General features: G+C 44.6%; 2 protein-coding genes across 4 annotated transcripts; both read right to left on the reverse strand.

Annotated features, from left to right (window-relative positions):
- Nucleotides 1-1,139: 1,139 nt before the first annotated feature.
- Nucleotides 1,140-2,124, reverse strand: LOC100415870 (dehydrin Rab25). Its single transcript, XM_044485037.1, has 2 exons — nt 1,583-2,124; nt 1,140-1,452 (listed from the first exon to the last, which is right to left on the reverse strand). The coding sequence occupies exons 1-2, from the start codon at nt 2,042-2,044 to the stop codon at nt 1,273-1,275; spliced, it is 642 nt and encodes a 213-aa protein (XP_044340972.1). The 5' UTR covers nt 2,045-2,124; the 3' UTR covers nt 1,140-1,272.
- Nucleotides 2,125-2,311: 187 nt separating this feature from the next.
- LOC123061777 (chaperone protein dnaJ 10) lies at nt 2,312-6,456 on the reverse strand. 3 transcript variants are annotated; one of them, XM_044485036.1, is made up of 9 exons: nt 6,086-6,437; nt 5,957-6,016; nt 5,569-5,651; nt 5,107-5,269; nt 4,891-5,020; nt 4,470-4,628; nt 4,210-4,382; nt 4,051-4,131; nt 2,312-2,663 (listed from the first exon to the last, which is right to left on the reverse strand). In XM_044485036.1, exons 1-9 carry the CDS (start codon nt 6,170-6,172, stop codon nt 2,586-2,588), a joined length of 1,014 nt encoding a protein of 337 aa, XP_044340971.1. In that variant the 5' UTR covers nt 6,173-6,437; the 3' UTR covers nt 2,312-2,585. The 3 variants fall into 3 exon arrangements, with proteins under 3 accessions (XP_044340971.1, XP_044340969.1, XP_044340968.1); XM_044485034.1 differs by having other exon boundaries at nt 4,210-4,628; nt 5,569-5,648; nt 6,086-6,456; XM_044485033.1 differs by having other exon boundaries at nt 4,210-4,628; nt 6,086-6,453.
- Nucleotides 6,457-26,807: the final 20,351 nt, after the last annotated feature.

Genomic DNA, 26,807 nt, shown 5'->3' on the forward strand with positions numbered 1-26,807 from the left:
GGTTGGGTCGAAAAGAGGAGGATGTGGCAGATGTGGGTGTCTGTCTGCGTTCGAGCGAATCGGGTGATCGAACGAGGAAGATGCATGTCAAGGGAGTCGAGGGAAGCCTCGCTGGTTAATTTTCGTAGATTTTTTCATTCGCTTTTCTTAGGTGCGACGGGAGATTAACCCTGGACTGTGTGCAAGGATTGCTACGAGGTTTCTATTGATTTGATGCGGCGATTGCTACGAGGTTTTTATTTATTTGATGCGGCTCACGATGAAGTAGGAGTGAGGACGAGAAAAACCAAGTATAGATTAACCCTCGACTGCGTGCGAGGATTGCTACGAGGTTTTTATTGGTTTGATGCGGCTCACGATGAAGTGGGTGTGAGGACGAGAAAAACCAAGTATAGATGAGACAGAATTTAACCGATAAAAACTATCAACCGAGACATGCTCACGATGAAGTGGGTGTGAGGACGAGAAAAACCAAGTATAGATGAGACAGAATTTAACCGATAAAAACTATCAACCGAGACATGAGAAGTAGAGATAAAGTGTTGTAGAACGTTTTTGACAGTGTAGACGCTCTTATGGGTGAGCGGATGAGAGAGTATATAGAGGCACTACGTTTCAAGAAAAGAAAAGGTAGGCACTACACGTACGGTAGCATAGACATTAAGGCCCTATTTGGGACTATTCCATTTCACCAAAATCAGTTTCGCTTTACTAAATTCACTCTGAAGCAGTTTCATCCAAAAATTATAGCACTATCTAATAGAATGTTTGACTTCCATCTAGCTCTAACTTCAAGAATGAAAATTTGATGAAAATGATTTATTTGATTGGTTAAGGGGAAGAAACGAAAGGATATTCATTTATTGGTGGCAGTAATGGGTAATTTCCACCCAACTCCAGCTTCTAGAGTTTTTGAAGCACCTTTGAAAAGCTTTATAAAAAATTGAAAATTGTACCTAGATTTTAGTTTTTTGAAGCAGCATATCATGAAGCTACCCCATTTGAGGTGTGTTTTCTGAAGCGGAGCTGAATTTTACGAAGCAGAGCAGTCCCAAAGAGGCTCTAAGCATACACCAACACGAACAACACCAAATCTAGCTCATACAACTATCAACACCGATCACACACACGAAGAAGGCAGAAGGAAATACCCTTAATCATTGTACAGAAGGCTATAGCGAGCTCATTACAGACCAGCGAGTGACAATTTAGGTCGTACATGGTCCAAGAAGCGAATCCGTGTCAACTGAGGCGCGCAGATGTTGATGTTGCTCAGTGGTGTCCAGGGAGCTTCTCCTTGATCTTCTCGTGCGTCCCCGTCCCAGCCGGTGGCACCGTGTGCCCGGCCTTGTGCTCCTCCTGCTTGTGGCTGCCCGGGAGTTTCTCCTTTATCTTCGCCTTCATGCTCTTCTTCTTCCTCTGCCTCCCGCCTTGCCCGTCATCCTCGGACGACTGCACCACCACACCACACATAAACCATTACGCCATTAGCCAGTTATAGTGAGTCAAGTAGTACGCGTCCTCCTACGACCGAATCAAGCCCCACATGCTGAACAAATTAAACGAGTGAAAAATGGAGTACCGAGCTGGAGCTAGAGCTGGAGGAGCGCCGCAAAGTCTCGCCCAGCGTCGTGTGCCCCTCTTTGGTGGGCTGGATCTGGTCGCCGGTGCCGATGCCACTGCCGACCATGCCCTCATAAGCGTATGCCGTGGTCTCGCCAGGGGCGAGGCTGCCGCTTAGCGCGCCCTCGTGCGTGTGCGCCGTGCCGGACGGGAAAACGGCACCGCCTACCACGCTCTCCTGCGGGTGCACGGCGCCGCTCAGGCCGTAGCCCGGCGTGACACCCGCTCCATAGTCGGCCGACGTCACCGCGCCCGCGCCGTCAGAGCTGTAGGGCGGAGCGGCGCCCCCCGAGGTGTACGCCGGAACCTGGCCCGGTTCCCTTGGGATGGGGTTGCCGTACTGGTCGACCGGCGGCACTGGGTTGCCGTACTCGTCGACGCGCGGGTACGGGTGCCCGTACTCTCCACCGTAGTCCGCCATTACTTCTCTCGACGGTGCTTCCTTCTGACGGGGTTTCACAGTTTGGGGCGGTGGCTTGCAAGTCAGTGTGGCACCATGATATACGACACAACGCACGTATATGTACGAGGAGCAGGGCGGCAGGGCGATAAGCACAGGGGCACCACGTGTGCATGCATGCCGCCACGAGTTCAATGTCTACCTGAGGAGAACGACACGTTTTCTCCGGGCGTGCCACGTTTTGGGCCGACCTGGGAGGAAGCACCGGCTGAACAGTGAAAGAACACATTCCAAAATATCCGAAGTTGATTGTACGCATTATGTTGGAGTATACAGTACATGCCATCGGTTCGAGTTCAGATCGCAGCCATATCTATACTTGCTGATATTTTTCTGATCAGATCAATAGACAGTGCCTGAAATATTATTAGTACTACCAAAACAAGATGTCCTGAATCGACCTGATGCCTCGCGTTTATACAGATCACAAGAAAGAACCATGGACTCTCGACGGTGCTCTGGGGAAAAGCCTCGGCCGCCGGTGGCACAGGATCCGTCCCGGTCAGTTCGACGGCGTCTCCTCCGCCGTGCGACGTTCAACACGCAGGCTGTTCTCGCGATGGTAGGGTGATTTCGCGCCCTGATTTTACATGGGAAATGATCATGTAATTTCAAATTATTCAGTATGATTTTGCAACATTAGTACTACTACTAAAAGGTAAGCAAGCACACTGAGCTAGGTGTAAAAAACCAAAACTGAGGACTAAAAGGATTAGATAGATGTTACTCCCTCCGTCCCATAATGTAAGACGTTTTTTAACACTAGTATAATGCCAAAAAACCGTCTTATATTATGGGACGAAGGGAGTAATTAAAAGTAGTGCCAATAAATCAAGAACGGCGTGCTCCTCTACTAATGTCGTCCAAGTCTGTATTTGTTTTGATACCTAAATAAACTTGAAAAACCAATAAGGTTGACCCTTAATAAATGTTCCGACTCAAACCATTGCAAGGCGCTTCGAACAAACAATTCAGAAGAACACTGAAAGGCCAAAAACATACTCCCTCGTATTAAAAGTTGAGACACCTATTTTGGGACGGAGAGAGTCGTACAATACACAGCTCAATTCCAAACTTCCAGCGTGTGCACATAAATCTGTCATGAACTCGTGTTTGCTTGAGGTACATGGAGTGATGCAAGTAGAAGGCAAAAATATTTTTTAAGCGACAAAAACAGTTTTGAACTAGTTTCCAACAGTGAAAAAAATTGTGAAATAATTTATTTGAAAGGCAAGCTTCTCCGCAGCCATACATTGATCCTTACACATGTGATGCATTTTATTTTATTTTGAAATGGAGGCAACAACTTTGCCTCATCCATCCATTAAATAAGGAGGAAACAGACAAGAGTTCACAACGGAAAATATATCACCCTAGGAAAGTATCATGTGGAAACCACTCTTCTTAAAAACCGAAATACAAACCACGTATAGATGTCCTAAATATTCTATAAACATAAACATATTTAGGGGATAGGATTTCATACTCTATAAAAATGCAAAGCTTCAATATCAGATTGAGTAGCATTTGAAAAATACAAAAGGACCAGTTCAACACGAATAGTGTGATTTCTTTTTTCGCGCGTATCTTTGCATTGATAGAAGAGCAGAAATTACCGGATGCAGTCCTGAGGCGGCGTACACAGTTAGGTGTCCCTGAGGATGCTAGGCGAGCAATGAGAGGGTTTGCTTTTTTCATATTTATCATCAAATGAATTGGGTTTGACCTTGAAATTTTACAGGTTTACAGAATATCAACTTCCTTGCACTTATTCAGGAGGATTTACGTATACCTTCCAAGCAGATTTTACGCAGGGGGTGGTTTCCACAGTTCCACTTCATGGATTACTCAGAAAAAATAACTCCCAAAGCAGTACAGAAACGAAAAGAGTTTTTTTTACTTGGATTAGCTTGTAATTTCTGTCCGAACACACTACCTGGAGAAGTAACAAGGTTAAAGTAACTTACTTGGAATATTGTCCCCAGCTTTTTCAGTCCTTTTGCTCGCAACGTGAGAACATCTTTGGAGACAGCATTCTCTCTCAAAAACTAGACAAAGAAGTAAATATAAGCATGCATGCATGCTACTGTAAACATCAGGAACGAACAGAGATGGACAGTGCTTACTGCTCGACAGACACGCCATAATGTTGACTCAATGTCAACCACATTAATTTTCCACAAAGAATTAAGCATGGCATCCTTTTTCTCCTCAATACTCTTCAGTATCTGCTCTTCCTTGTTGTCACCATCCTCAATCTTTTTCATCCCCTCTTGTAATTGTATCAGAGCAATTGCACCTATAATAGAGCTTGTCATAGGATCAGGCTCATTGTTAACAGAAAGGAAGTAAATTGACCAAGGTAAAATAACATACTGAGATGTACCTGAAGCTGCATTAACCTGTGACTTTACATGGTGGCCCTTGTCCCTTACCCACTCAGCAATGAATGGCACGCCCATATACATTTTGCTTTTTCCAAGTTCTCTTGCTGCTTGTCGAACATATATGTAGCCAATGGTGTGAAGCATAGCCTCACCAAAAGCTGAAATATTATTTTACACGAATGAACCCCCTGAGAAGCTCTAATAGGATTCGTGTCATGTTCATAACGAATGATAGTGAGCCTTCTGTATGTCATGCTACATACTTAAGCAATTAAGTGTCCTAGAAGCACTTCTTTTACACCTCAGAAACATAAAGTAATCAGAAAAAATTATAGCAGGAGAAGGTAGGTATCGAAATGAGCATATGTGGAGCCACACAACTTGAATGAATTTCCTAAGCTTCTAAGAAAATGTGGATACCGGCTTGAGACAAGCGTTCAGCTTCTGCACTTGCCCAGTCGCCAAATTCCTTTTGCTGTCCATCGACGTATGGTTGAATTCGATTCTTAAGGCTCAGAATAAGTTTTTGCTCTCTTTCCGTTTGCAACAACTGCAGTCCAGATAAGCTACTAAGGTGCTGGTGTCAAACAATAGCAAGTTTTCAGCGAGTAACTAACTATTATGAGAGCAGCAAACCTTTATTTTCTCTTGAATCCTTGCCCTTGCCTCTGGACTACCCGAATCTTCCTCACTCTCCACGGAAGCCACGGATGCCAATGCAAGCTGGCCAACATAATCTTGAAAGTAGTCACTCCCAAAAAGCATCCCAAAGACAGTAGTTGGATCAATCATATTATCCCTGAAATATCGTTATCAAAATTCAGTGGCACCTTCAATTAAAAGTCTGTCAGCAGGATAATAAAATGCACATGCAAGTTAAATCGACATTTTGTTGCAATTAATTTTTTCTTAAAAATTTGCTTGCTGTGTGTTGTACTATATCAAAAGAGTAGAGCTTAATATCTCAATACATTTATATAGTATGATATAAATACTACTCCCTCCGTAAACTAATATAAGAGCATTTAGAATACTAAAGTAGTGATCTAAACACTCTTATATTAGTTTACAGAGGGAGTAAATGAGTACAGGACTTACTGGGATAAACCTTCTTTTCCACGCTTATCATAAGACTCCCTTTTCGCAGGATCACTTAGGACTTGATAGGCCTCACCTAACTCCTTCCATATAATTAATCAATATAAATCAGTATCCGTACCGAGGTAGTAACCCTCCAAATTACAAAGACAATGAGACTAGGCTTTTTTCACAAAAGTGGAATGCGTACAATATTATGAAACCTTAACACCAAAGAAGAGTTCGATCCAATGCTTTATTTATGTCTTGGTAAACCAGAACAGGTCATTTGTTCCGTCGTCTAAAAACCATTTTTGCGTGCACAACTGCAATAGCCTTTCTTAGAACACAGCTTTTTCTTTTTCGGCTCTGCATTCCTGACGCAATAGAACAGGAGCGGAAAATGTACCTGAAACTTTCGCGCGGCATCGGGGTTCCCGGGATTCTTGTCCGGGTGAACCATCTTGGCCTATATAGAAACCCAAACAGTTAAATCAAGAGCCGTCAGCATTCGATCGCTGAAGGATTGGACACGCACCTTGAGGTAATACGCCTTCTTGATCTCGGCGGCGGCGGCGTCAGTGCTGACCCCCAAGGTGTCGTAGTACGCGGTGTCCTTCACCATCGCAGCTCCCTCTGCTCCTCCTCCTGGACCTGGATCGTATTGCAGCTGGACGGACGCCAACCTGATGATAGGATGGGAGGGGCGGATGGCGCGGATACCATTACCGAGATCGATTATCTCATCGGGGAGAGGTAGCTAGGGCAAAGGGCAATCAAGAATCGGAAAGGCCGAGGAGGGACTGGGTGGTTTTCTCACTTGGCCAGGCGTCCCGAGATTATGGGGGTTGGGTTGATTGATATGTGATGTGATTGTGATCGACGCGGGGAAGGTTCCTCACTTCCTGGGTCCGCGTGATCGGTCCACACGTCTGAATTTTTGCAAACCAGAATCAAAGCTGAAGGAGGTTCGTGGACGTTCGGACTGTTAGATGTGTATAATCTTTTTTGGTTTTTTCCTATTGTATAAAAAGCTTTCTGCACTTTACCATATACTAGTATAAATGCCCGTGCGTTGCACCGGGCAAAAAAAAAGCGTGAAATACTTTATATGTCATTGTGCACCATTTTTTATATCCAATTTTAATAAACGCCAATGATAAGGTTAAACGTGGAAACTTTCTTATTTTTAATAAAAGTTAATGATTTCGTTAAAAAGATGAACATTTTTAAGAAATTATGTTTTTATGAAATTCGAACATTTCTCAAAAATATCATTTTTTGAACAGATTTTGTTTTTGTTGTAAATTTCTAAATCAAAATATTTTTTAGTAAAAATGGATCATTTTTTGGAATTTTTAAAAACTACGTTAAAACCCGCTATTCAAATAAAGCTATTGAGAACATATAATGTATAACCCGCCTTGTTAATTCCAAATCAAATAAAATTGAGCGCTGGTTGCACTTATAAGAATATAATACATTTAGTTGATGGATTACATGCGACAAGCTTAGAGAACACAATTTATTCTAAAAACCTTTATCTAAATTTAGCAATTGAAACTTGCGTTATTCATGATCGTACAAATACAAACTGTGACTCTGTTCTTGTTTGGAATTTTCATTTTAGACACAACAATATAGAATACTACTTATATTATATAAGTAGTAGCATCTATGAAATTTTCCAAGATATTTTGTATAGTTTTGATCACCAAAACATTTAGATTATGCTAATCCTGAGAAGCTTATGAAGTAGTAGATGAGAAAAAGGTATTCCAACCAATTTTGTTTGTTTTTTATTTTCTTTCAACCTCTTCTTTTACCACTGACCAGTGGGTCACCTGGGTCAGTCCAGCAGCGTCACGTCCCAAGGGACATGCGCACACAACCCCTTGCCCGGCCTCCTCCATTCCACCACCTCACTCTTTACCTCCCTCCCTCCCTAGATCCCCTTTCTTGTCAAGCTTCCTGGGGATGCCGCTGCTCGCCGTTGCAACACCAGCCATAGGGACCAGTGGGATCCGCCAGCCGTCAGTATGGATCGACGTCCACGCCTCCAGCTCCGACCTGCACGCCCGCTGGACGCCGCCTTGAACCATCTCGTTTCTCCGGTGCGTTCTTGCTCCTAGGTAATTCCCTAGCTCCATTGTTGCTCCTGCAGTCCCTCTAATGGTGATTCCGGGCGCCAAGGTGCAAGAATGTCTTGAACCAAGGCCGCCTTTCTCGGATTCTGTCGGCCGCTGTTGCGATGCCGCGGCGGTCCTCCTCCCCAAGCAGCTCCAGGGACCGTGTCGGGCTCTACGCCGTCCGCGTTTCCTTTGGACCACGGACTCGAAGCCGCGGGTCCCTCCTACTTCTTCCTCGAGCACTGACCGCCATTGACGCCGTTTGGAACTCGCTGTCGTCCGTCCTCTCGCCTCCCTGCTCCATACGACCCAGCCATGAATAGCAAGGTGAGGAGTCACCTCTGCCTGCTGCTGCTACTGCTGCTTGCTGCTGGCTTGCTTTGCTGCTTGCTGTTGTTGCCGCTGCTGGCTGCTTGCTTTGCCGCTTGCTGCTGCTGGATGTTTTGCTTGCGGCTGTTGCTTGCTTTTGTTGCTTGCTGCTACTGGTCTTGAGCTACGGGTAAATGAGAGAACGAAAGGAAGTTATACATTTGTGCTGGGAGATGGCCATATTAAGATTCACCTAATGGCCATGTTTCAGTACCGTTTAATTTACTTGTTCGTCATACTAAGGCTAGTCTTTCATGTGCATAAAAGTTCCAGAAAATGCTCAACTTGCTAAACTTGGAAAATCCATAACAAAATCATTCAAGTTTCTATTTGGAGTAGTACTGATATGGAGTTGGATGGTTTAAACTGTACTGTAGCAACAGAAAACATTAACATAGTCAATATTATTGCTTGGAAGTAAAAGATCATGTACTTTAACAACACGTCTTTACATCTTGTATAAAAATTCACAACTTTCATTCCAGGACTCCAAGAAAATGTTGTTGCCAATTTCAGTATCTTCATTTTCATCTTACTGCATGACATCACATGCATTTCATGCTTTGTAACCAGCATGTACTTCCTAAATATTCTTAGCTTTGTTTGACATGTACTTGGATTAATTAATATGAACACAAATAAGTGAATTGTGAGGGTCGTGGTTTGATGCTATGGTCGGGTTGGGGTTACCACCAATCGCATCTCTCCCTTTACCCATTGTGGGAGAGTTCGTTTTGATGGGACGCGTTAGTCATGGTCGGCCAACCATTGTCTAACCCCCTATAGAGGCACTCCCCGGTGGACGTTGGATGATGAGCCCAATGTCCAACTGAGATAAATTCTGATAAAATTTTATTTGATTGATATGAAGTATATATCATGATGATCTTGCTATGGATAATGGGAACCTCTGGATTCCATTACTCGACGGGCACAACACATTGCTGGCCACCAACACACATAGGTGTTCGGCACAGCCGGAGTGGTTCCTGACCACTCCCCATTGCAGCAAGTGCATGGAGTGCGACTACTTTATTCTGCCATAGTACTACTTTTCACCTGTATTTATTGTCTATTTATCTTCCTCATTATCTTTAGCCTATGTTTGCGGACGTCGTCAGTGTCGGTGGCCACGGCAACGGACTACGGCAAGGGTGCTTTGCCGGCCGGCCATGACTCTAGCTCAGCTTGGCCACATCCGACGCTGCTTTCTCGTGAGTGAGCTCCGCTGGCTGGCCATACCTCTAGCCCGCGGCCATGCCTCAAGCTCAGGTTCTTCTTGGAGCTGAAGATCTCATGTATTGCTCTCACATGTATTTAGTTATTCCTCTTCCTCATCATCTTGAACCTACTTATGTTAAGAGCGCATGTGCTGGCCGTAGTAGGCCACGGCCGACCGGCCATGCCTCACGCTCAGGCTCAGCTTGGAGCCGAAGACCTCATGTGATGTCGTAGCTTATACTGGGCTCATTTTTGCCAGCCATGCCCGCACTCAGCTTGGCCACCATCCTCATATACTTCTCTGTTATATTGAGTAGGTTGGATGTAAAAAAGCAAGGTGGGACTATTTATTATCTGAATCAATCTTTATATTACAAATAACACATGCTTGCTCGGTTGGCTCTGCTGTTTTTGCTGGGTGTTAGGTTTAGAGTTCGAGTCTTGTCACCAGCAAGTATTTTTTGCCTCAGACGGGGATAGGTGGGCTGGATTAATTGGGCCAATTTGTGCGCGTGCGTAGGCCCACCTGGGGTGCCAGAAAGGCACAGGCCCAGCCAGGGGCGATCGCGAGCAGGGGACGGATGTACGAGAACGGATCAAGCGGAAAGCAAGGGTCGACGACGTACGACCAGAAGCACTGCGTGCTTTATTAGTAGGGAAAGATGTATATGTATAATGGTCTTTGGCCCTCAGTGAATACTAGTTGCTGTTTATCTAACATGGTATCAGATGGTAGGTTAGCCTCTTGTTTCCGCATGATGAAACTCCGTGCGTGCTCTCGGTTATGCTCGTCGCCGGTCGCTATCGCCCGGATCTGACGCTCTCAGCCGAGCTCCTTGCGTCCTCGCGTTGCTGGTTCGCTGCCGTTCTCGCTGGCCACCTCGTCCACCACCAGCTGTCGGCGCCGGCCCAGCTTGTCTAGTCCGGCCGGCTTCCTCCCACGGCCGCCGTTGCCATCTGCTCCGCCCCGGCCACCTCCTGCCCCTCCTCCGCCAGGCCGGTGGCCGCCCCAGCTTGTCTAGCCCGGCCGACTTCCTCCACCAGGCCGCCTTCGGCCCCTCCTCCACCGGTCGTCCCCAGCCCCTCCTCTGCTCCGGCTGCCCCTGGCCCCTCCTCCTCGATCTCCAGCAGCCGCGGCCCTGTTCGCTCATTTGCTGCTGGTTTCCCGATCCAGATCGAATCCTCTCTGAAGGTTGACCAAAAAAGGAGAAAGCAAAAGGGATGCAGCAAAGAGACTTTCTTATGTCTTCTTCGGGCTATGTCGTTGTCCCTCGGTGCGCGGTGATTTTCGATGACACCAACTATGCTGAGTTTGCGGGTTTCATGCGTATCCATATGCGCGGTCTTCTGCAGTGGGGCGTTCTCTCTGTTGAGGTACCTTGTCCGCCCTGCCCTGTTGCTCCTGTGGCTCCTACCTCGCCGGTACTGCCGCTGCTTGCGGCTGATGCTTCTCAGGCTGATCGGGATGCAGCCAAGGCTCTTGATGATGATGCAGTTGATGCTTATGATCAGCAGGTATCTGCCTATTCTGATGCTCTTTTCGTCTACCTAGATGATCTGTTTGCTTACACTCGGTGGTGTATGAAGGAAATATGCCCTAGAGGCAATAATAAAGTTATTATTTTATTTCCTTATATCATGATAAATGTTTATTATTCATGCTAGAATTGTATTAACTGGAAACATAATACTTATGTGAATACATAGACAAACTAAACGTCACTAGTATGCCTCTACTTGACTAGCTCGTTAATCAAAGATGGTTATGTTTCCTAACCATAGACAAAGAGTTGTTATTTGATTAACGGGATCACATCATTAGGAGAATGATGTGATTGACTTGACCCATTCCGTTAGCTTAGCACTCGATCATTTAGTATGTTGCTATTGCTTTCTTCATGACTTATACATGTTCCTATGACTATGAGATTATGCAACTCCCGTTTACCGGAGGAACACTTTGTGTGCTACCAAACGTCACAACGTAACTGGGTGATTATAAAGGAGCTCTACAGGTGTCTCCAAAGGTACATGTTGGGTTAGCGTATTTTGATATTAGGATTTGTCACTCCGATTGTCGGAGAGGTATCTCTGGGCCCTCTCGGTAATGCACATCACATAAGCCTTGCAAGCATTGCAACTAATGAGTTAGTTGCGAGATGATGTATTACGGAACGAGTAAAGAGACTTGCCGGTAACGAGATTGAACCAGGTATTAAGATACCGATGATCGAATCTCGGGCAAGTAACATACCGATGACAAAGGGAACAACGTATGTTGTTATGCGGTCTGACCGATAAAGATCTTCGTAGAATATGTGGGAGCCAATATGAGCATCCAGGTTCCGCTATTGGTTGTTGACCAGAGACGTGTCTCGATCATGTCTACATTGTTCTCGAACCCGTAGGGTCCGCACGCTTAAGGTTTCAATGACAGTTATATTATGAGTTTATGAGTTTTGATGTACCGAAGGAGTTCGGAGTCCCGGATGGGATCAGGGACATGACGAGGAGTCTCGAAATGGTCGAGACATAAAGATTGATATATTGGAAGCCTATATTTGGATATTAGAAGTGTTCCGGGTGAAATCGGGATTTTACCGGAGTACCGGGAGGTTACCGGAACCCCCCGGGAGGTATATGGGCCTTAGTGGGCCTTAGTGGAAGAGAGGAGAGGTGGCCAGGGCTGGGCCGCGCGCCCCTCCCCCTAGTCCGAATAGGACAAGGAGAGGGGGGCGCCCCCCCTTTCTTCTCTCTCTCCTCTTTCCCCCCTCCCGAATCTTATTCCAACTAGGAAAGGGGGGAATCCTACTCCTGGAGGGAGTAGGACTCCTCCTTGCGCGCCCTCTCCTGGCCAGCCGCACCCTCCCTTTGATCCTTTATATACGGAGGCAGGGGGCACCCCTAGAGACACAAGTTGATCCACGTGATCATATTCTTAGCCGTGTGCGGTGCCCCCTTCCACCATAGTCCTCGATAATATTGCATCGGTGCTTAGGCGAAGCCCTGCGAAGGTAGTACATCAAGATCGTCACCACGCCGTCATGCTGACGGAACTCTTCCCCGACACTTTGCTAGATTGGAGTCCGGGGATCGTCATCGAGCTGAACGTGTGCTAGAACTCGGAGGTGTCGTAGTTTCGGTACTTGATCGGTCGGGCCGTGAAGACGTACGACTACATCAACCACGTTGTGCTAACGCTTCCGTTGTCAATCTACAAGGGTATGTAGATCACACTCTCCCCTCTCATTGCTATGCATCACCATGATCTTGCGTGTGCGTAGGAATTTTTTTGAAATTACTACGTTACCCAACAGTGGCATCCGAGCCTAGGTTTTATGTGTTGATGTTATTTGCACGAGTAGAACACAAGTGAGTTGTGGGCGATATAAGTCATACTGCTTACCAGCATGTCACACTTTGGTTCGGCGGTATTGTTGGACGAAGCGGCCCGGACCGACATTACGCGTACGCTTACGCGAGACCGGTTCTCCCGACGTGCTTTGCATAAAGGTGGCTAGCGGTTGACAGTTTCTCCAACTTTAGTTGAACCGAGTGTGGCTATGCCCGGTCCTTGCGAAGGTTAAAATAGCACCAACCTGACAAACTATCATTGTGGTTTTGATGCATAGATAAGATTGGTTCTTGCTTAAGCCCGTAGCAGCCACATAAAACTTGCAACAACAAAGTAGAGGACGTCTAACTTGTTTTTGCAGGGCATGTTGTGATGTGATATGGTCAAGACATGATGCTAAATTTTATTGTATGAGATGATCATGTTTTGTAACCGAGTTATCGGCAACTGGCAGGAGCCATATGGTTGTCGCTTTATTGTATGCAATGCAATCGCGCTGTAATGATTTACTTTATCACTAAGCGGTAGCGATAGTCGTGAAAGCATAAGATTGGCGAGACGACAACGATGCTAAGATGGAGATCAAGGTGTCACGCCGGTGACGATGGTGATCATGACGGTGCTTCGAAGATGGAGATCACAAGCACAAGATGATGATGGCCATATCATATCACTTATATTGATTGCATGTGATGTTTATCTTTTATGCATCTTATCTTGCTTTGATTGACGGTAGCATTTTAAGATGATCTCTCACTAATTGTCAAGAATTGTTCTCCCTGAGTATGCACCATTGCGAAAGTTCTTCGTGTTGAGACACCACGTGATGATCGGGTGTGATAGGCTCTACGTTCAAATACAACGGGTGCAAAACAGTTGCACACGCGGAATACTCAGGTTATACTTGACGAGCCAAGCATATACAGATATGGCCTCGGAACACGGAGACCGAAAGGTCGAGCGTGAATCATATAGTAGATATGATCAACATAGTGATGTTCACCAATGAAGCTACTCCATCTCACGTGATGATCGGACATGGATTAGTTGATTTGGATCACGTGATCACTTAGAGGATTAGAGGGATGTCCATCTAAGTGGGAGTTCTTAAGTAATATGATTAATTGAACTTAAATTTATCATGAACTTAGTCCTGGTAGTATTTTGCATATGTTGTAGATCAATAGCTCGCGTTGTTGCTTCCCTGTGTTTATTTTGATATGTTCCTAGAGAAAATTGTGTTGAAAGATGTTAGTAGCAATGATGCGGATTGGATCCGTGATCTGAGGTTTATCCTCATTGCTGCACAGATGAATTATGTCCTTGATGCACCGCTAGGTGACAGACCTATTGCACGAGCATATGCAGACGTTATGAACGTTTGGCTAGCTCAATATGATGACTACTTGATAGTTTAGTGCACCATGCTTAATGGCTTAGAATCGGGACTTCAAAGATGTTTTGAACGTCATGGACCATATGAGATGTTCCAGGAGTTGAAGTTAATATTTCAAGCAAATACCCGAGTTGAGAGATATGAAGTCTCCAACAAGTTCTATAGCTAAAAAATGGAGGAGAATCGCTCAACTAGTGAGTATGTGCTCAGATTGTCTGGGTACTACAATCGCTTGAATCAAGTGGGAGTTAATCTTCCAGATAAGATAGTGATTGACAGAATTCTCTAGTCACCATCACCAAGTTAGTAGAACTTCGTGATGAACTATAATATGCAAGGGATAACAGAAATGATTCCCAAGCTTTTCGTGATGCTGAAATCGACGAAGGTAGAAATCAAGAAAAACATCAAGTGTTGATGGTTGACGAAACCACTAGTTTCAAGAAAAAGGGCAAAGGGAAGAAGGGGAACTTCAAGAAGAACGGAAAGCAAGTTGCTGCTCAAGTGAAGAAGCCCAAGTCTGGTCCTAAGCCTGAGATTAAGTGCTTCTACTGCAAAGGGACTGGTCACTGGAAGCAGAACTGCCCCAAGTATTTGGCGGATAAGAAGGATGGCAAAATAAACAAAGGTATATTTGATATATAGATTACTGATGTGTACTTTACTAGTGTTCGTAGCAACCCCTCGGTATTTGATACTGGTTCAGTTGCTAAGAGTAGTAACTCGAAACGGGAGTTGCAGAATGAACAGAGACTAGTTAAAGGTGAAGTGACGATGTGTGTTGGAAGTGGTTCCAAGATTGATATGATCATCATCGCACACTCCCTATACTTTCGGGATTAGTGTTGAACCTAAATAAGTGTTATTTGGTGTTTGCGTTGAGCATGAATATGATTTGATCATGTTTATTGCAATACGATTATTCATTTAAGTAAGAGAATAAATTGTTGTTCTGTTAACATGAATAAAACCTTCTATGGTCATACACCCAATGAAAATGGTTCGTTGGATCTCGATCGTAGTGACACACATATTCATAATATTGAAACCAAAAGATGCAAAGTTAATAATGATAGTGCAACTTATTTGTGGCACTGCCGTTTAGGTCATATTGGTGTAAAGCGCATGAAGAAACTCCATGCTGATGGGCTTTTGGAATCACTTGATTATGAATCAGTTGATGACCATGCCTCATGGGCAAGATGACTAAGACTCCGTTCTCCGGAACAATGGAGCGAGCAACTGACTTATTGGAAATAATACATACTAATGTATGCGATCCGATGACTGTTAAGGCTCGCGGCGGGTATCGTTATTTTCTGACCTTCACAGATGATTTGAGCAGATATGGGTATATCAACTTAATGAAACACAAGTCTGAAACAGTTGAAAAGTTCAAAGAATTTCAGAGTGAAGTGGAGAATCATCGTAATAAAAATAAAAGTTTCTACGATATAATCGCAGAAGTAAAATATTTGAGTTACGAGTTTGGCCTTCAGTTAAAAACAATGTGAAATAGTTTCACTACTCACGCCACCTGGAACACCACAGCATAATGGTGTGTCCGAATGTCATAACCGTACTTTATTAGATATGGTGCGATCTATGATGTCTCTTACCGATCTACCACTATCATTTTGGGGTTATGCATTAGAGACAGCTGCATTCACATTAAATTGGGCACCATCTAAATCCGTTGAGACGACACCGTATGAACTATGGTTTGGCAAGAAACCTAAGCTGTCGTTTCTTAAAGTTTGAGGTTGCAATGCTTATGTGAAAATGTTTCAACCTGATAAGCTCAAACCCAAATCGGAGAAGTGCGTCTTCATAGGATACGCAAAAGAAATTGTTGGGTACACCTTCTATCACAGATCCGAAGGCAAGATATTCTTTGCTGAGAATGGATCCTTTCTAGAGAAGGAGTTTCTCTCGAAAGAAGTGAGTGGGAGGAAAGTAGAACTTGATGAGGTAACTGTACCTGCTCCCTTATTGGAAAGTAGTTCATCACAGAAATCTGTTCCAGTGACTACTAGACTGATTAGTGAGGAAGCTAATGATGATGATCATGTAACTTCAGATCAAGTTACTACCGAACCTCGTAGGTAAACCAGAGTGAGATCCGCACCAGAGTGGTACAGTAATCCAGTTCTGGAGGTCATGTTACTTGACCATGACGAGCCTACGAATTATGAGGAAGCGATGATGAGCCCAGTTTCCGCGAAATGGCTTGAGGCCATGAAATCTGAGATGAGATCCATGTATGAGAACAAAGTATGGACTTTGATTGACTTGCCCAATGATCGGCGAGCCATTGAAATTAAATGGATCTTCAAGAGGAAGACGGACGCTGATAGTAGTGTTACTATCTACAAAGCTAGAATTGTCGCAAAAAGGTTTTCGACAAGTTCAAGGTGTTGACTACGATGAGAGTTTCTCACTCGTATCTATGCTTAAGTCTGTCCGAATCATGTTAGCAATTGCCGCATTTTATGAAATCCAGCAAATGGATGTCAAAACTGCATTCCTGAATGGATTTCTGGAAGAAGAGTTGTATATAATGCAGTCGGAAGGTTTTGTCGATCCAAAAGGAGCTAACAAAGTGTGCAAGCTCCAGCGATCCATTTATGGACTGGTGCAAGCCTAACTGAGTTGGAATAAACGCTTTGATAGTATGATCAAAGCATATAGTTTTATACAGACTTGCGGTGAAGCCTGTATTTACAAGAAAGTGAGCGGGAGCACTACAACATTTCTGATAAGTATATGTGAATGACATATTGTTGATCGGAAATAATGTAGAATTATTCTGCAAAGCACAAAGGAGTATTTTGAAAGAAGTTTTTCAAAGAAAGACCTCGGTGAAGCTGCTTACACATTAAGCATCAAGATCTATAGAGATAGATCAAGACGCTTGATAAGTTTTTTCAATGAGTACATACCTTGACAATATTTTGAAGTAGTTCAAAAATGGAACAGTCAAAGAAAGAGTTCTTGGCTGTGTTACAAGGTGTGAAATTGAGTAAGACTCAAAGCCCGACCACGGCAGAAGATAGAAAGAGAATGAAAGTCATTCCCTATGCCTCAGCCATAGGTTCTATAAAGTATGCCATGCTGTGTACCAGATCTATTGTATACCCTACACTGTGTTAAGCAAGGGAGTACAATAGTGATCTAAGAGTAGATTACTGGACAACGGTCAAAATTATCCTTAGTGGAATAAGGAAATATTTCTCAATTATGGAGGTGACAAAAGGTTCGTCGTAAAAAGTTATGTTGATGCAAGTTTTGACACAGATCTGGATGACTCTAAGTCTCGATCTAGATACATATTGAAAGTGGGAGCAATTAGCTAGAGTAGCTCCGTGCAGAGCATTGTTGACATAGAAAATTGCAAAATACTTACGGATCTGAATGTGGCAGACCCATTGACTAAAATTCTCTCACAAGCAAAACATGATCACACCTCAGTACTCTTTGGGTGTTAATCACAAAGCAATGTGAACTAGATTATTGACTCTAGTAAACCCTTTGGGTGTTGGTCACATGTCGATGTGAACTATGGGTGTTGACCGCATGTTGATGTGAACTATTGATGTTAAATCACATGGCGATGAGAACTAGATTATTGACTCTAGTGCAAGTGGGAGACTGAAGGAAATATTCCCTAGAGGCAATAATAAAGTTATTATTTTATTTCCTTATATCATGATAAATGTTTATTATTCATGCTAGAATTGTATTAGCCGGAAACATAATACTTGTGTGAATACATAGACAAACTAAACGTCACTAGTATGCCTCTACTTGACTAGCTCGTTAATCAAAGATGGTTATGTTTCCTAACCATAAACAAAGAGTTGTTATTTGATTAATGGGATCACATCATTAGGAGAATGATGTGATTGACTTGACCCATTCCGTTAGCTTAGCACTCGATCATTTAGTATGTTGTTATTGCTTTCTTCATGACTTATACATGTTCCTATGACTATGAGATTATGCAACTCCCGTTTACCGGAGGAACACTTTGTGTGCTACCAAACGTCACAACGTAACTGGGTGATTAAAAAGGAGCTCTACAGGTGTCTCCAAAGGTACATGTTGGGTTGGCGTATTTTGAGATTAGGATTTGTCACTCCGATTGTCGGAGAGGTATCTCTGGGCCCTCTCGGTAATGCACATCACATAAGCCTTGCAAGCATTGCAAGTAATGAGTTAGTTGCGAGATGATGTATTACGGAACGAGTAAAGAGACTTGCCGGTAACGAGATTGAACCAGGTATTAAGATACCGACAATCGAATCTCGGGCAAGTAACATACCGATGACAAAGGGAACAACATATGTTGTTATGCTGTCTGACCGATAAAGATCTTCATAGAATATGTGGGAGCCAATATGAGCATCCAGGTTCCGCTATTGGTTATTGACCGGAGACGTGTCTCGGTCATGTCTACATTGTTTTCGAACCCGTAGGGTCCGCACGCTTAAGGTTTCAATGACAGTTATATTATGAGTTTATGAGTTTTGATGTACCGAAGGAGTTCGGAGTCCCGGATGGGATCGGGGACATGACGAGGAGTCTCGAAATGGTCGAGACATAAAGATTGATATATTGGAAGCCTATATTTGGATATCAGAAGTGTTCCGGGTGAAATCGGGATTTTACCGGAGTACCGGGAGGTTACCGGAACCCCCCGGGAGGTATATGGGCCTTAGTGGGCCTTAGTGGAAGAGAGAAGAGGTGGCCAGGGCTGGGCCGCGCCCCCCTCCCCCCGTAGTCCGAATAGGACAAGGAGAGGGGTGCGGCGCCCCCCTTTCTTCTCTCTCTCCTCTTTCCCCCCTCCCGAATCCTATTCCAACTAGGAAAGGGGGGGAATCCTACTCCCGGAGGGAGTAGGACTCCTCCTGGCGTGCCCTCTCCTGGCCAGTCGCACCCCCCCTTTGATCCTTTATATACGGAGGCAGGGGGCACCCCTAGAGACACAAGTTGATCCACGTGATCATATTCGTAGCCGTGTGCGGTGCCCCCTTCCACCATAGTCCTCGATAATATTGTAGCGGTGCTTAGGCGAAGTCCTGCGACGGTAGTACATCAAGATCGTCACCACACCGTCATGCTGACGGAACTCTTCCCCGACACTTTGCTGGATCGGAGTCCGGGGATCGTCATCGAGCTGAACGTGTGCTAGAACTCGGAGGTGCCGTAGTTTCGGTACTTGATCGGTCGGGCCGTGAAGATGTACGACTACATCAACCACGTTGTGCTAACACTTCCGTTGTCGATCTACAAGGGTACGTAATCACACTCTCCCCTCTCGTTGCTATGCATCACCATGATCTTGCGTGTGCGTAGGATATTTTTTGAAATTACTACGTTCCCCAACAGTGTAATGATGATGCTCGAGCTGCTGCTGTTCTCACTGCGAGTGTCCTCCCTTAGTTTGCTTCGGAGTTCATGGGCCTCGGCACCGTTGTAGCGATGTGGTCTTATCTTTACCAGTGCTATCAGCCCTCTGGTGATGCTCTCTACCTATTTGTGGTGCGTCAGGAGCATGCTCTTTAGCAGGATGACTCTTCTGTTGATGAGTTCTATTCACAGTGCTCTGCCATCTGGCGTCAGCTTGACTCTCTGCGGATAGTTGTTTGTGGCGCCTGCCGTTGCTGTTAGACTATGCGGTCTGACTTGGAGTTTCAGAGGGTTCATGAGTTCTTATCTCGTCTCCGCTCTGAGTTTGAGCTCCGCCGTGCTCACTTGCTTGCTCGTGGTCGTGTTCCTATCTGTAACATCCCAAAATTCTAAATTTTGAAATGTTATAATAAATAGATAGATTGATTGATTCTTTGATGGTTGTGTGATTGATTGAGTGAAATTTGAAAGTTTTTGAAAGTTAAATAAGAGGGAATAAAAGGACTTTTCCAAACTTTCATTTTGCTTTTAGGATCTCCGTGAGTTCAAATACTTCTCAAAATACAAAACCCTAGAGAGAAGATGACATGACTTCTTCCATTTAAATAAATGAAAAGGGCTTTTTGAAAATATTTGGATTTCAAATTCTGAAACTTTATGCAACTCAATGATTTTCACGAGAGAAGATAAAATGACTTCTTCAAATTATATGAAATATGAGTTGGGAGTTTCAAAGAAACTCAAATTTAAAATCCAGTTGAAATTAATTTTCAATTTGGGTTATTTGAGTTTTATTCAAATTATTTTTCTCCAAAAATAAAATATATGGAAATTAGGGTAACATGATTCCCTACAACAGAAAATTGGAGAGAAATACATTTGAATTCATTTTGGGATTTTTAAAATGATTTTTACTGGATTTTATTAGAGCAGTAGCACTCTTTGATTTATCTGAATTTGTGTGGATTTTATTTGGCATTATAAAAATGTCCATGTTGTGGAAAATCGTTTTCTGAAAATTTTGATATATTATATGCCTATATAATTTTTTTTGTCCTTTTTATTTTTGTCCGTCTGAGAAAATGTTTTATAAAAAAAATCTCCGTCGCCGATTGGACCGGCCCAGCGCCCGAGCTAGGCCGTGGCCCAACGGCCCATACCGCTCGTCCCCGAGCTCCGCTCGGTTTCCAGCCGCGCTACGGCGCGCCACCGCGCCGACCTCGGCGTCCGTGCCGAGGCCGGACTTTCCCTGCCCCCTCGCGCAAGGCGCCGCACCCGAGGGCCTTTAAAAAAGGAGCCGGACCCACTCTCTCTCTCTCCCCGCACCTGCCACGCCGCCTCTCCCACTCGCAGCTGCCGACGCACTTTGTTGCCGCCCCGCATCTCGCCGCCGTAGCCGCGCCTCGCCTAGCCCCGCGCCGCCCGCGCTGCTACCTCGCCGCCCCGCGCCGCTCCCCGCCGACGCCGCACCGCTCGCTGGAGGCCACGCCCCGCCGGAGCCAATCCAAGCCGTCGCCGCCGCCCCGACTCACCGACTCGCTGGCGCCTGATCCCGATCCAATCGCCGGTTTTCCTCCGATTCGGTAAAACCTCCCCGGTCCGAACCGGTTTTATTTTAAAGGTTCAGTTTTGGTTAAAAAACCCCGTTTTTTTATTTTATTTATTTAGTTTAGTTATGTAGTGAACGTTTTCTCTTTAGGTAGTTATAGTGAACATATTCGTTAGATAGCGTTCGGCAGCGAACGTTCGTATGGTAAATTTTTTCTTTTTCTTTTTAATTTTTTTGCCAGGGACCTATATGTCATTGTTTTTCTTACAGATTAGTCCCTCGGGTTTAAACTACCACAACTTTTTGCTCGTTACTACAAATCCAATGAAACCAACGCTCACTTCTTCGTTATGATCTCCTCTATCTAGTAATCCAACCCAAATATGTTTTTGAAAATTTTAAAAATTTGAATTAGATCAGATTTAGATTCAAACTTCGTTTGATCATAACTTGAGTTTCGTAGCTCCGTTTGAGTTGATTCTTTTTGCAAAACGAAGCTCTTGACCTAAACTTTCCGATAAGGCCAAATTCACATAATTTTGATACTGTTAGAAATTGTTTTATGTTGCAAGAGTTATTTACTTGGTTTTGAAGTTTTCTGAATCGTCTTCTTCGTTCTTTCCGATCTTTTGAGTGGCTGCTTATGTGTGGTTACTATTTGCTTGCTTACCATAGATTGACCGGAGCATGACGAGTAGAACTATCAAGAGTTTTGAGTGCGCATCATCTTCATCAACATTGCAGGCAAGTTCACACTTTGATCATATCCCCCTTCCTACCCAGTTTTTATGCATTAGTTACACCCTCAAACATTGCATGAGTAGGATTGATAACATGTGGGTATTGGGAAGTAGTTGATGAGGTAGGAACCTATTGCCCTGCATTCAAACCTTGGGAGTTACTTCTACGCGTTGCTTATATTGCCATGCTATGCTCGTAGACGTGGATTGGGTTGAGCGTATTCATGACCGATGTGAGATTGTTAATTAATGGTTTACTTAAGGTGGCAACTTTAACACACATCTGGGTGGATTGAGGCACCTGGGTATTCCAGCGATTGCCTGTTTAGGCACCTGGGTATTCCAGCGATTGCCTGTTTTTTATGGACCGCCACCCAGGCTCAAAGGGATCATGAGATTATTCATACTAGAAACTTCTGTGTGCAGCCACAAGCTACTATGGGCTCTAGCATAGTTGACTAAGTCGTGCGAACTCTTACAGTGGTAGACTAGCAGATGTAGGGGAATGTAGGTGTAACGGTCTACCCGATCGTAAGGTGCTAGCGCTTCTGAAAGACTATGTCTCGGTCATCCGTTTCTCAAACACCATGTAGTGCGAGAATCCCAACGGAGGAGATCGAGTCTTGTGGGGAAAAGTGCGCAAACCTCTGCAGAGTGTATAAACTAATCATGATTAGCCGTGTCCCTGGTTATGGACGTTTTGAGTATCTAGTACTTGGATTATCATGTGAATCTCATCATGTTACTTTAAATTAATTTTGTTGGATTTAATGATGTTACTTAATTGGGATTGAGAATGCTGTCAACCATTCTCGATGTTTAACAACCACCATGATAGTTAAATAAAATTTATTCCTTTGCAGTAGGGAAAAATTGGCTTTTCGCAAAAACCTTATAACCATAGAGCTTTTCCACCAGCCAAATATGCATATAGTGATAGCCTTTATTCATCATTCTCTATGGTGTGAAATTGCCAGTACATTCAACATACTGACCCTTTGTGGCTGGAATGTCTCATGTTGCAGGGTTATCTTACGACGAGTAAGTGATACGTTAGGGTTATGATTTCTACACTCAACTTTGCCGTTGGTGTTGATGGGAATCCACAACCTTGTTACTTCCGCTATTTTTGGATTGAGGTAATGGTATTTACGTTACTTTATACATGTGATTTACCTCTGTTATAAATCCTCGAGTGCTGTGTGTGTCAGCATACTGATCCAGGGATGACACTTAAGCACAAAGACTTGATCCATTCGGGTCGGGTCGCTACACTATCTCGGAGGTGCTTGCCGAGCTTCGTGCTGAGGAGACCCGCCTTCGCTCTGCGGGGTTGTTGGTGGTTCCATCTATGTTGGCTGCTCGGGCTCCTGTGTCGTCTGCTCGGCTCACTGCTCCACCGCTCCTACCTACACCTTCAAGGGGTGGGTCGCCCTCCTTATGCTGAGAAGGGCCGCTCGTGTTATGACACCTTTTGTGGCTATTGCTCTCGGCCAGGTCACCCAGAGCCTGATTGCCGCGAGAAGAAGAGAGACCAGAGGCGCTCCTCTTCCAGTGGGACTCCTGGATCTTTCTCGACTCTGCCACTCACTGATCAGGACATTGTGCGGCTCAAGCATCTCTTGGCTTCCCCAGGCTCCTCGCCAACCAGTTTCGCTGCTGTTGTGACTGCATCCACCCCTCCATCACCTCCGGCACCTACACTGTTAGGTACATCTTTGTGGGTTTTGGATTCTGGACCTTCCTTTCACATGTCTTCTGATTCTTCAGCATTTTCTTCTCTTCGACCTCTTGATACTCCTATTAATGTTCTTATTGTCGACGGCACATCTCTTCCTTTTGCTAGTCGTGGTATTCTTTCCGCTCTGTCTTTTTCAGTTCCTAGTGTTTCTCACGTTCCTTGACTTACCATGAATCTCTTTTCTGCTGCTCAACTTACTGATTCTGGTTGTCGTGTCATTCTTAATGCTGACTCTTGTTCTGTTCAGGATCGTCGCACTCAGGCTCTAGTTGGCGCTGGCCCTCGGAGCCGTGAGTCTGAGAGCCTTTGGGGGGTTGACTGGCTTCGTGTTCCTTTCGCTGCTACCACATATGCCAGCTCACATGCTCTTGCTGCCTCCTCTTTTGCGTCCTTCCAACAGCGGCATCATCGACTTGGTCACATCTGTGGCTCTCGCTTGTCCTCATTAGTACACCAAGGCGTCTTAGGATCTGTCTCGAGTGATGTTCCGTTGCACTGTGATGGTTGTAGGTTTGGCAAACACACTCAGTTACCTTACCCTACCGGTGAGTCTGTATCTCAGCGTCCTTTCGACTTAGTTCATTCTGATGTATGGGGTCCTGCTCCTTTTGACTTGAAAGGGGGTCATCGCTACTATGTTCTGTTTATTGATGATTTCTCTCGTTACATTTGGCTTTATTGTATGAAATCTCGCAGCGAGGTTCTCCCCGTATACAAGTGTTTTGTTGCCATGGTTCGCACTCAATTTTCCACGCCTGTCTGTATCTTCCATGCTGACTCAGCTGGAGAGTATATCTCTCACCTCTTGCATGGTTTTCTTGCGGAGCAGGGTATTCTTGCCCAATTCTCTTTCCCTGGTGCCCATGCTCAGAATGGCATTGTTGAACGCAAACATCGCCATTTGCTTGAGACGGCTGATACATCTCCAACGTATCTACTTTTCCAAACACTTTTGCCCTTGTTTTGGACTCTAACTTGCATGATTTGGATGGAACTAACCTGGATTGACGCTATTTTCAGCAGAATTGCCATGGTGTTATTCTTGTGCAGAAATAAAAGTTCTTGGAATGACCTGAAAATCAACGGAGAATTATTTTGGAATATATAAAAAATACTCGAAGAAGAATCCACGTCAGGGGGGCCTCCACCTGTCCACGAGGGTGGGGGTGCGCCCTACCCCCCTGGGCGCGCCCCCCTGCCTCATGGGCCCCCTGACGCTCCACCGACCTCAACTCCAACTCCATATATTCGTGTTCGGGGAGAAAAAAATCAGAGAGAAAGATTCATCACGTTTCACGATACGGAGCCGCCGCCAAGCCCTAAACTCTCTCGGGAGGGCTGATCTGGAGTCCGTTCGGGGCTCCGGAGAGGAGAATCCGTCGCCATCGTCATCATCAACCATCCTCCATCACCAATTTCATGATGCTCGCCACCGTGCGTGAGTAATTCCATTGTAGGCTTGCTGGAAGGTGATGGGTTGGATGAGATTTATCATGTAATCGAGTTAGTTTTGTTAGGGATTGATCCCTAGTATCCACTATGTTCTGAGATTGATCTTGCTATGACTTTGCTATGCTTAATGCTTGTTACTAGGGCCCGAGTGCCATGATTTCAGATCTGAACCTATTATGTTTTCATCAACATGTGAGAGTTCTTGATCCTATCTTGCAAGTCTATAGTCACCTACTATGTGTTATGATCCGGCAACCCCGAAGTGACAATAATCGGGACCACTCCCGGTGATGACCATAGTTTGAGGAGTTCATGTATTCACTATGTGTTAATGCTTTGGTCCGGTACTCTATTAAAAAGAGGCCTTAATATCCCTTAGTTTCCAATAGGAACCCCGCAGCCACAGGAGGGTAGGACAAAAGATCCCATGCAAGTTCTTTTCCATAAGCACATATGACTATATTCAGAATACATGCCTACATTACATTGATGAATTGGAGCTAGTTCTGTGTCACCCTATGTTATGACTGTTACATGATCGATCACATCCGGCATAATTCTCTATCACCGATCCATTGCCTATGAGCTTTCCATATATTGTTCTTCGTTTATTCACTTTTCTATTGCTACTATTACCATCATTACAAAACACCAAAAATATTGCTTTTGCTACCATTACCTTTTGCTATCGTTACCACTACTATCATATTACTTTGCTACTAAACACTTTGCTGCAGATATTAAGTTATCCAGGTGTGGTTGAATTGACAACTCAGCTGCTAATACTTGAGAATATTCTTTGCCTCCCCTTATGTCGAATCAATAAATTTGGGTTGAATACTCTACCTTCAAAAACTGTTGCGATCCCTGATACGTCTCCATCGTATCTACTTTTCCAAACACTTCTGCCCTTGTTTTGGACTCTAACTTGCATGATTTGAATGGAACTAACCTGGACTGACGCTGTTTTCAGCAGAATTACCATGGTGTTATTTTTGTGCAGAAATAAAAGTTCTCGGAATGACCTGAAAATCAACAGAGAATTATTTTGGAATATATAAAAAATACTGGAAGGAAGATCCACGTTAGGGGGGCCTCCACTTGTCCACGAGGGTGGGGGCGCGCCCTACCCCCCTGGGCGCACCCCCTGCCTTGTGGGCCCCCTGACGCTCCACCGACCTCAACCCTGACTCCATATATTCACTTTCGGAGAGAAAAAAACTAGGGAGAAAGATTCATCGCGTTTTACGATACGGAGCCGCCACCAAGCCCTAAACTCTCTCGGGAGGGCTGATCTGGAGTCCGTTCGGGGTTCCGGAGAGGGGAATCCGTCGCCATCGTCATCATCAACCATCCTCCATCACCAATTTCATGATGCTCACCGCTGTTCGTGAGTAATTCCATCATAGACTTGCTGGACGGTGATGGGTTGGATGAGATTTATCATGTAATCGAGTTAGTCTTGTTAGGGTTTGATCCCTAGTATCCACTATGTTCTGAGATTGGTGTTGCTATGACTTTGCTATGCTTAATGCTTGTCATTAGGGCCCGAGTGCCATGATTTCAGATCTGAACCTATTATGTTTTCATCAATATAAGAGAGTTCTTGATCCTATCTTGCAAGTCTATAGTTACCTATTATGTGTTATGATCCGTTAACCCCGAAGTGACAATAATTGGGATACTTACCGGTGATGACCGTAGTTTGAGGAGTTCATGTATTCACTATGTGTTAATGCTTTGGTCCGGTACTCTATTAAAGGAGGCCTTAATATCCCTTAGTTTCCAATAGGACCCCGCTGCCACGGGAGGGTAGGATAGAAGATGTCATGCAAGTTCTTTTCCATAAGCACGTATGACTATATTCGGAATACATGCCTACATTACATTGATGAA

This window comes from Triticum aestivum, chromosome 3A (genome assembly GCF_018294505.1).
Source record: "Triticum aestivum cultivar Chinese Spring chromosome 3A, IWGSC CS RefSeq v2.1, whole genome shotgun sequence".
Classification (NCBI taxonomy): Eukaryota; Viridiplantae; Streptophyta; class Magnoliopsida; order Poales; family Poaceae; genus Triticum; species Triticum aestivum.